Source organism: Poromitra crassiceps (assembly GCF_964638095.1).
Source record: "Poromitra crassiceps genome assembly, chromosome: 15".
Classification (NCBI taxonomy): domain Eukaryota; kingdom Metazoa; phylum Chordata; class Actinopteri; order Beryciformes; family Melamphaidae; genus Poromitra; species Poromitra crassiceps.
The window spans coordinates 39,359,231-39,369,725 of record NC_139634.1 but is presented as its reverse complement, the minus strand read 5'-3'; the positions used below and the strand labels follow the sequence as shown (position 1 = coordinate 39,369,725).

The following is a 10,495-nucleotide window of genomic DNA, read 5'->3' as shown; positions in this document are numbered from 1 at the left end:
GTGACATCACTTGCCACCCGAAATGCGGACCCCGCGGCAGTTATGAGTTGTGCCAAACAAACATTAATATCTCAAAAACTATACATCATCACATCGCTTATATTTTGACATTCTGAGTGAGAGCAGAAGTAGCTCAAGAGTTTGATGTATAATACATGCATGCCGTGTTAAAGTTGTGTGAACTGTCGCAGTTTTTTAAATGTAAACTGAGTCAGCTGGCTAGAGTCAGACATTCAAGCCTCCCAAAGCTCACGCTCATGCTCGGCTGATCCCTCATATTACTGCAGCTATACGTGCCAGCAGTCTCTACTCCACTCTAGCAGTTTTATACACTTATGGTCTTTTGCTCTATTACTCCTTCTACTAATACTACTATAACTTCAGCTACTTGAAACAATTAAATTACAAATAAGCGTTTCTAGTTCATTACTATTATAAATGTGAATTGGACGTCTATTTCTACATCCATCAAAAAGCTACTAACACTCAAATAAAAAACAGTAAAACAGCAATTTATTTCCCAACATTTACTCAATACACTGTACAAAATACATCTTCACAAATATTTCACACTGACAAAAAATATATTATTAGCATTGTATCCAAATAAAAACTAAAAACTGGGAGCGGGAGGCAACAAAAAACAAGACTTTTTACAGTCCCACAAGAGACAAAGGTCAATTGTTTTCACAGAAAACGTGGAATTTCGATTTTACAGTGTGTGACGCATTTGCAGTGTTAAAACCGATCAAAATAATAATACACAATCCATCACTGATTACTGGATGAATGTGTGTGTGTGTGTGTGTGTGTGTGTGTGTGTGTGTGTGTGTGTGTGTGTGTGTGTGCGTGCGTGCGTGCGTGCGTGCGTGCATGCGTGCGTGCGTGTGAGGAGAGACATGGCGATTGTAGCTTCATTGGCTTAATGCTTCAGGTCAAGGGAGGGAAGAAGTGGACAGAAGGCCGACGTCCTGCTTGGGTCTTCAGAAGAAGTCCCAAAACCTTGTAGGTCGAGCAGAAGTGGTCGCCCCAAAGGCAACGCTTCAAGGAGTCCCAAGATGGCCGACCGCATGCGGCCTAGTGTCCGTGTTGACGCTGCTGGTTGTATTGGTGAAGTTGGTGGTGGTAGAAAGCACGATATGGGCCGTTCGCCTTCATCACAAAGTGTTGAAACGTAGGCCTCATGGACATATCTGACAAGAGAGCACAGAACACAATTACCATCTCTAGCCATACCAATACACCTGCTGTGAGAACAGCTGTAGACACGAGGCATAAACAGAAACACCTCAGCTAGGCCTGCACCATATGCAAATCATCATCATCATCATCATAATATTGGGATTATACTGACAAATGTTGAAATTGCGCTATGCGATATGATTTTAGTGGGAATGGTAATTTTTCTATTTCATTTTTACTTCAAATAATTTATAATAAGGTGTCTGGCGGTTCCGCGCGTTGCACATTTGCTTCGTTGCTCAGCGGGGGGAGCTGTGCGAGCAAGAGGCATGCTATAAATTAGCTTGCAAAGCGCCTGGTATTTCTAGTATAATGTGATGTGATTTTTACTGGAGTCTGAACCAAACAAGCATGTTCCCTCACGCCTGGAGAAGATGATTTGATTTATAAGCCAGGGCATCTCTGTAGCACCACAATGCTTCATCTAATGTTATGTTGTGACACATTTGACCTTGATCAAATCACTGCAGCTCCTGCGATTTGGATATTGCCCTTGGCCATATAGAGAGCCAAAGTGAAACGTCACTTCATGCTTCAGCACTGTACCAGAGATTTTCATCCGCCATTTATTTTCCTATAGACATTTCGTAAAATGCTTATAAAACTAGTTTTACTTGGTCAAACCAAACGGTTCAGATATATTTAGAAACAGGAGAGACCGCATAACATTTAGCTCTGACCAAAACGTAAAAAACTGCGGATTTAAAGAAAATATTTTTTCTACGTTTTTTTTTTTTAAGTTTTGGTCTGAGTGAAATGTTCTATGGTCTCTCCCGATTCTAAATATAGCTGAACCGTTTGGTTTGAACAAGTAAAACTATTTTTATAAGCATTTTACAAAATGTCTATGGGAAAATGAATAACGGATGAAAATCTCTGGTACAGTGCTGAAGCAGTACTGTAAGTAGGCGGTCGCTTTGCCTCTCTATTGCGATTTGGATTTGACTAATTGTGCAGCCCTAACCTGGACTGGATAAAAGCAACCAAAAAGGTACCGTTCATGCATCCTCCTCTGGGTCCTCCTCGGACGGGGCCTCTGAAGCCTTGCTCTCCCCTGCTCCCTCCTCTGTGGAAGCCTCCTCCTCGGTGGGGTCCTGCTCCTCCTCTCATGTCACCACCCCAGTAGCCGCCTCCTCCTATGTCGCTGCGGGCCCCCTGGGCCGGGCGGGCGCCAGTCGCACGAGGGCCCCCGCCCGCGTTGAAGGGCGGCGCGTGGTGGGGAGGCGGTGGGTGGCTAAAGCGGGGGCCTCCGGGCGTGGCGGTGGGCCGGTAGCCGTTCATAGGCATCTGCATGTTCATGCTCATGTCTCTCATGTTGTTGATACCAGGACCATCATGACGCAGCAGACCCGGGTTCACTAAAGAACAGAAAACATGTTAAAAACCTCCAATAGTGCAGGTGGACATCAGACTGTGTCAGGTGGGAGAAGAGATGTGCTGTGGTCAAATTGTCTTTTTTTTTGTTTAGGAAGGTTGCTAACTGAGTGAAATGACCTGTTAGTACATCAGTGGCAGCCATGATAAGAGCTGTTTGAATTGTCTAAAATGCTAAGGAAAGGAGCTTCAATGCTTCCTGACTTAGCTCCTTTAGCAGAGGATACACTGACTGGACCATCCTTTAAGAAAGGAAAGCTGATAATGGTAGCCCCTTGTGCCGGCACAGCGACTCACAAATTGGCATAATTCGGCCCTTCACGAAAACATTAAGATAAACATAACGGGGACAATTCGAGCGCAACCATGGAGTAGAGGCTGAGTTTACCTGGTGGAGGAGGGCAGTTCTGGTTCTGTGTCTGCTGCAGGGAGCCCAGTAGCTGTTTTGTCTTGTCGGAGAAGTCCGGCTTCTTGCGGAGTTCCTCAGTCGACTGGTTCCCCCGATCACCCTGGAGGACAAAGACAGCTATGATCATCAACACAGCACAACTAACAACGGCCATGCTTCCATCCAAATGCCTAGCCAATTTGAAGCCAACATGTGAAATGGCAGAAAAAACAACTATTGATCTATATTCAAAATGGGTTTCCATCGCTCTTTATTGCATATACATTCTTTGTCGACAAAAATCTGAAAACATTTCATGCCATGCGCCATGATGCCATGATGCCATGATGCCATGCAGAACCTCTGTTGACAACACCTCAAAGTTAAAATGACAAGGATCTTATTTACTGTACCATGATAGATGAGGACAGCTCCTGCACGTTGACAGTGGGAGGAGCCACAGTGTTTGAGACGGCGTTGGTGGCTTGGGGGTTCCTGGTGCCCAGGTTGTGCATGAGGTTGGCCAGGACGGCCGGCAGCTTGGAGCCCTCGGCCTGGGTGCTCTGCTGAGGCGTGACGTCCATGGAGTTCATTGGTGTATTCAATTCATCCAGGGGGATGAGACGGGGGGGCGTGGCTTCATATGGCTCTGGGTCTGGCTCATGTGGACTGTCAGGCACACTGGAGGACAGACGGAGCAGGAAATAAGTTAGACAAGTGTCCAAAAGTTCAAAGTTTCCAGTCTGTTGCATGGAAAGCAAATACATTTTGTCATTTCTGTTGTCTGATAATATTCCCTTTTCTTAAGCTGTAATCATTTCTATATCGTTCTGTTTGCAGGACTGAAAACTTCATGCAAATTGTTCACTATATTTACAAGAAACTGAAACTCGCCCTGATTATTGATTATTACCGAGTGATTTCTTTGATTCAAAAGAGTCTACAGAATATTTTCTTCAACGTGTCAATATGCCAGGTTTTTAGTCAAATTGCGACGAGTCCGCCTCTCTCTCCTACCTCTCTTTGCTGAGGTAGATCTCCTGCAGGATGTCCATCTCACGCTCCCTCTGGGTGAGCGTCTCGGTGCTGTTGGCCCCCGAGGTGACCAGGCTGCCGGTGAGCGTGAGGGGCCGGAGGGGCGTCCAGGGGACCCTCTCCTCCATGGTGTCGTGATAGAGCCGACATTCCCTCTCAAACTTCTGCCTGGCCATCATCAGCTCTGGTTTGTCCTGCTTGATCTTGTTGACGTTGACTGTGAAGCACAAGAGCGGAAAATCATCATTAGGACAATAATTGTGTGAATAATGGCTATCTGCAGGTTCCAGAAAAAACGTGAAGCTTTGCATTTAGAAAATGGCTCACCTCTCTCGTTCTCATCTCGGTGAAAGTAAAAGTATTCTTTTAGCTGCTCCTCTTCAGCCCAGTGAACACACTTCTTCTTCTTGTGCTCCTTCATAAAGCCTTCATCGTTGCCACGGGGCTTCTCACCTAAAAAACAGCAAGACCCAATGAGAGAGAGGAGTGCAGGGAGCAAAATCATCATCATCATCTGAGCTGTGTTTGTTTCTCTGTCTGTCTGTCTGTCCCACTGATGACATCATCAATGATGTCATAAACCACTGTGACATCATTAGTGATGTCATAAACCACTGATGACATCAGTCCCAATGATGACATCATCAGTGATGTCATAAACAACTGATGACATCATCAGTGATGTCATAAACTACTGATGACATCAGTCCCACTGGTGACATCATCAGTGATGTCATAAACAACTGATGACATCATCAGTGATGTCATAAACCACGGTGACATTATCAGTGATGTCATAAACCACTGATGACATCAGTCCCACTGATGCAGTGATGTCATACACAGGCAATGTGACATCACTGATGATGTCATCAGTGACACCCACACACGAGAGAGACTGAGGGAGAGAGAGGAGAGGGAGAGAGAGGTGAGGGAGAGAGAGGAGAGGGAGAGAGAGGCGAGGGAGAGAGAGGCGAGGGAGAGAGAGAGGGCAGAGACTGAGGGAGAGCTGCGGGGGGCGAGACCGCGGAGCGGCCGAGCCTAGGAATCGAGCGCGCGTAGCACATGAAGTGCCTAGTGTTAGAAAAGCACACATATCTATCAATCAATCAATCTATTTTATATTTATGTAGTGCCATATCATAACAAGAATGATCTCAAGGTGCACATAGAGCCGTTTGTATGTCATTTGTTTGATTCCAGAAACTGTTTTTTGATTTTGTAAGGACTCACTGTTGTCGGCATGTCACGGTGATTTGGTCTATAGTGCTCAGTTTTTGTTGGCATAGATTGGAGCTTATTGGCCTGTCTGACTGGTGCTGCAGCCAGAAACAGATCCATTGGAGTTGGAAAATATCGGCATATTTGCACACACAAAAATCCAATATTGTGCATCCCTAATATTGTATAATGCATCCATCATATATTGCATATTATCTTGGTATTGTTTAAATTATTTGTTCTCATATTTTCATACTGTATTAATTTCTTTATGAAATGTCATATCATGCATATTATCTATCCATATCTTGGATCGTTCTAGTGCTGTTATTTTGCAAACCAACGATGAAGCCCCACAGATTGATTTAAATGTCACACGGATGATTTAAATGTCACAGGGATGATGTCATGGCATCTTCAAATGCATGATTGTGCTCAAGCCTTACGTTGTGCTGGGATGAGCTGGACTTTGATCTCTTCGGCAGAGTTGGACGGGGTATTGAGAGTCTTGGACTTCTTTGGTGGTGGAGCGTCTGACAGGCCGGAGCTGCTGGGGAAAAGCCAGAGAAAGAAAAAACATATTTTCAGCACTTTCTTCCACCACCTGAGGGCAGCATGCAAGCCCGTTGCAGACACCCGTGCCTGGTGTTTTAAATGTGGACACAAGGCGGCGCTAAGCTCACAGAGATCACAAGGGAAAGTGAATAATGGGACTGTACCTCGGCCTCTTCAGGACAGCAGGCTCCACGTTTTCCTTCCCTCTCAGCTGCGGGGTGGCAGGGCGCTTCGTAGGAGGGTCAGGGCCGGGGGTGTCGGTGTCCAACTCCAATCCTATAGAAAACAACATATTTGGAAGATCAGATAGTGAAATTTCACACACTTCAAAATCTAACCTTAAGCCTAAACTCATAGCTAATCACTCAATTAGTGTTTTTGGAAGGTGACGTACCTATGGAGCGGATCTTCCCGTGGCTGAGGGGAGATGCTTTGGGCTTCTCCTTCTCCTCGTCATCTCCGGTCTTCTCATTCACCTCGTGCACATGAAGCACCTTGCGTTTCTTATCTAGCAGACGAAGGGAGAGAGAGAGAGTGTTAGAAAGTCTGCCTGAGGGTTGAAGTCAGGGAGCCTCTCTTTTTTCTTTTGCACAATTTTTAAAAACAGAAAGGGACAAAAGGGAGCCATCTTTAAAGAGAGACAGGAAGAAAGGTGAAGTGACGCGTTCGTACCTGCGCAATGGGAACGGATTAAAGACATCCAGTCTTCTACCAGCTTCGCCGCCAACTTCCTCACCTCTGAAAATAAAACACAGCAACGTTGACAAAATGATACATTGTTATATTCAGGGTTCCTACACATTTTCATTTCATTTCATTTTCATTAAAAACATTCCATACTTTTCCAGACCTTGATTTGTTTTGAAGATTTTGTCTGATGTTCAATATGATGTACACTGTACATCATAATAATACTGTACATCTTTAATAATTATAATTTCCTACCCTGCTATTTGCATACTGTACATTGTACAGTATGCAAATAGCAGGGTAGGAAATTATTATTATTATTATTTTCTGGACTTGTAAAATATGTTTTGGGGGCATTTGGGATCATTCCCAGGGCAATTTGATCACATGTTGGGTTCTTCCATGTTGCATCATGACAGACAATCAATGACTCTTATCCAAACATATTTTATTTTTAAATCACAGTTAAATCCCCATTTCCCTATAATCTCAACAACACTGTCTTGCATGTTATGTTATGTATTTAGCAGAAACGTTTCAAATAACATGTAGACCGACAGTACAGGTATATGTCGCTATGCGGTCTATCCTCCAACCCACAAAGTAGACTCTTGGGACAGCTTTTTTAGGCCCTGTGCAGACTGGCCATTTTCAAGTCACGCTTTGCACAATGAGTAACATTAAAAGACAGAAAGTGAACTCTTTATTTTACAGGGGCATCTAAAAAAAACTCATCCCAATTCCAAGGGCAATTTTCGGTTTTTTTTTAGGGGCATTTTGTCCCGAGCCCCAGCTAATTTCCTACCCTGGCAGATAACTAGGTCATATCACTGTATAGATGAAGATTGTTCTTCACACTCAGCCACACATATCAGAATATGTGAAATGATTGCCGGGGTTCCTACATGCTTTCCATTTTATAATTCCATTCAATATTTTTCCAGGCAGACCCTTTATTGCTGACTGGATGTGATGTTGGTGCAGGGTATAACGCATGCTGACAGAGGCTGGGTCATAAGAGCATCCCTCTATCTGAACATTATTCTGATCATCAACACAAACTGCCCCCCCCCCAATTCCCAAACTATTCAAGACCTGAAAATGATCAAAATCATTTTTTAAACTTTTCCAGACTTTCCAAACCTGCACAGGGACGCTGTGTATTCAGAGGTGGTACGTGCACAATCAGGCTACACTATGTGAGAGTCTGGTTTGACGTGGGAGGAAACTCACCCTTGGTCTCTCCATGCTTGATCAGTTGCCTCACCAGCTTGGGTGTGTCGTTCTGCGAGAGGAAGACAGAAACAAGTGAGACACTGCTGCACCGTGGTCTGTACAGCACACTGGACACAACAGCCCCAGTATACCCTATTTGTTCTGCCCCCCACCCCCCACCCCCCACCCCCTCTCCTCCCTCGCTCCCCCCATCTCTTTCTTTCTCTTCCCCTCTCTCTAATATAAGATTGTTGAATCCTGTTTATTGATAGTGCTTAGCTAGACCTAGCTAGACATAATCTATGTAAAACCCTCTGAGACATGCTTGTGATTTAGGGCTATACCAATAAACCTGACTTGACTCGGAGGTGGGTGTTGAGTGGTGAGACCGTACCTCTGTGTGTCGGAGGTGTTCCAGCGTGAGAGGCAGCTTCTGCAGCGTGAGCAGGATGAGCTGCAGCGGAGGCCTGTCCTCTGAGGTGTTGGAGGGGGTCAGCCAGGCGTTCAGCCGCTTGTAGCCACCCTCTTGCATAAACCTGAGGGAGAGACAGAGGCTGTCACTAAAGCCCACTCAGATAAACCTGAGGAGGAGAGTTTGAACCCTGTCCTCTCATCCTTTTCCATTCCACGGGGGACAAAAATAACATTTGAAACAATGTTCTCTTTTGTAAAAACTCTTGGCTACATTTTAAATTAGCAGCTTATAAGCTACTTGTGTAAAAAATCAAATTAAATGAAAGTATACTTTCATTTAATTTGATTTTTACACAAGCAGAAGTCAACTTTCAGCAAAGTATGTCGGCATTTTCCCCCACCCGTGTAAAATATAGTACAGTTAACCAAGAGTTGTAGTACAGAGAAAGCAAAAGGTGGGCTTACCCGTTCAGATCATCGTGGGATTTGGTCTGCAGCAGGAAGTTCAGGTCGTTGCATGTACTGACCATCTTGGTGGAAGAATTGGTCAAGCTGGACAGAAAGAAATCAAAGGTATGAAGCTACTGCCTGGAGTAAGATAACATATGGTTTAGTTGAGCGGTGTGTGATGTACAATCATCTGCCCCTCTTACCTGTACACCTTTGGGACTCCCTCCAGGCTGCAGAGCTCTCCATATTTACCCGGCAGCGCCCCCATCGTCTTCAAAACCTCTCTGGGCTCTACTGGCTCCCCTGACATATCTGTAACACACACACACACACAATGTGGTTTATTAGTACTTTTTCCATGCCAACAAGATGCATTCTGGCATTTACATGCTATATCATTTGTCTGGAGGAGTAGGTATTTATGTGGTATTTAGTTTTACACTGGAAGTTCTTTTTTTTTGCCTGCCAAATGGACCGGGAAGCTCCATGCTACAAGAATAGATTAAACTCTAAAGTGTAAACCAGAAGTGATTCAAAAGAAAGAAAAAGAAAAAAAGTCGACCACTCAAACGCCTTTCTATCAAGGAAATACCATGACAGAAAACTGAGCCATAACATCCAAATCACAGACACCTACACACCATGTTCTTGACAACAAGGTCACCTAAACAACACCCAGATTATGAAGTCAGATGTTTGCCTGCCAAATTGGCTGTTAGAGGCTGCTCCTTGGAACAACGAACCCCCACCGCAATCTACACTTCAACATTGTGTGTTGTTGAAACTCAGGGTGACAGTCAGGACTTTTCAGCCCTGAATAGACCCAATCCTCCTCGCTTTGTCTGGCTGACAGCTGTATATGCTTTGCTCGGTCTCCAGTCCGGTGCTGGGTGCCTTGGTTTTGCTACCAGCCGGACAGTTAGAACGGTACTGTATCACATGTAAACAAAGAAACTGTCTGATGTCACATAACATTTATAGCCTAAGCTAATTTGCAATGTTTGTCCCTACATACAATATGTAATAACACCATAACCTTTGCCTCACTGCAGTGCAGGCACAACTCATTCCCCCTACTGAACTAGCAGCCTGCGCCATGTTTAACATTGACTTTGTGGCGGCTACATGTGGAACAATTGTGATATTTACAGGAATTGGGTCATGTGCACTGTGCAGTGTTGTGGAGGTCTGAGGCTATAGGCTACATAAACTTCTACTACAACAGTTATATGGGGAAGACCAAACTGATTCCTCACATCATGACACTTGGAATTAATTAATATCTGCCAATTAGTGCAGGTCTTCTAAATAAATTGATCAATTGGCAATAAAAACTATACCATTATCAAGTTCATACACATAGCCTACATATCTTAAAAATAATGTGGTTAAGACTCAATCCAAGCAGTTATTGTATCGGGATGAACACCACGAACCATGTGGAGATTATTCATAAAACATTTGGATATAATAATTATTGTTTGGATCACATTTTTTCAAAGACCCTATAGACGGTTTTCACGGAATGGTCAGTCCTGCACTTGAATGTTTTTTTTTTGCTTTTATGTCCATAGCAAACACTGCAACAGGAAGTGAGCGGGGGTTCAATTTAGAATGTTTTTGTTGTCAAGTAAAAAGCGTCTAGACCTTTTTTGACATAATGCCAAACATCCAACACCTTTGAGTCACTGGCCAAAATACGGGTAGAACATTAGCTACATCCTACTGATTTACAAGCATTTCAACATTTTCCTAGAATAACCCAGTAATTTTTCTTGGTTGGTTCATATAATCTGAATTCAATTCATTGATGTTTTTTCACTTGATGATACTATATTAATGGGGGGGGGGTTATTGATTTCTATTGTTTTTAATATTTGACCTATAACCTATAGGGAAAAACATTGCGAA

General features: G+C 43.9%; 1 protein-coding gene across 1 annotated transcript; it reads right to left on the bottom strand.

Annotated features, from left to right (window-relative positions):
- Window positions 1-1,077: 1,077 nt before the first annotated feature.
- LOC310790220 (serine/threonine-protein phosphatase 1 regulatory subunit 10-like) lies at window positions 1,078-8,894 on the bottom strand (the record flags this gene model as incomplete). Its single annotated transcript, XM_083651893.1, has 14 exons — window positions 1,078-1,193; window positions 2,238-2,600; window positions 3,005-3,125; window positions 3,418-3,685; window positions 4,022-4,256; window positions 4,367-4,492; window positions 5,707-5,810; window positions 5,980-6,091; window positions 6,210-6,323; window positions 6,488-6,553; window positions 7,739-7,790; window positions 8,115-8,256; window positions 8,600-8,686; window positions 8,788-8,894. 14 exons carry the CDS (start codon window positions 8,892-8,894, stop codon window positions 1,078-1,080), a joined length of 2,013 nt encoding a protein of 670 aa, XP_083508019.1.
- Between the last annotated feature and the right edge of the window lie 1,601 nt (window positions 8,895-10,495).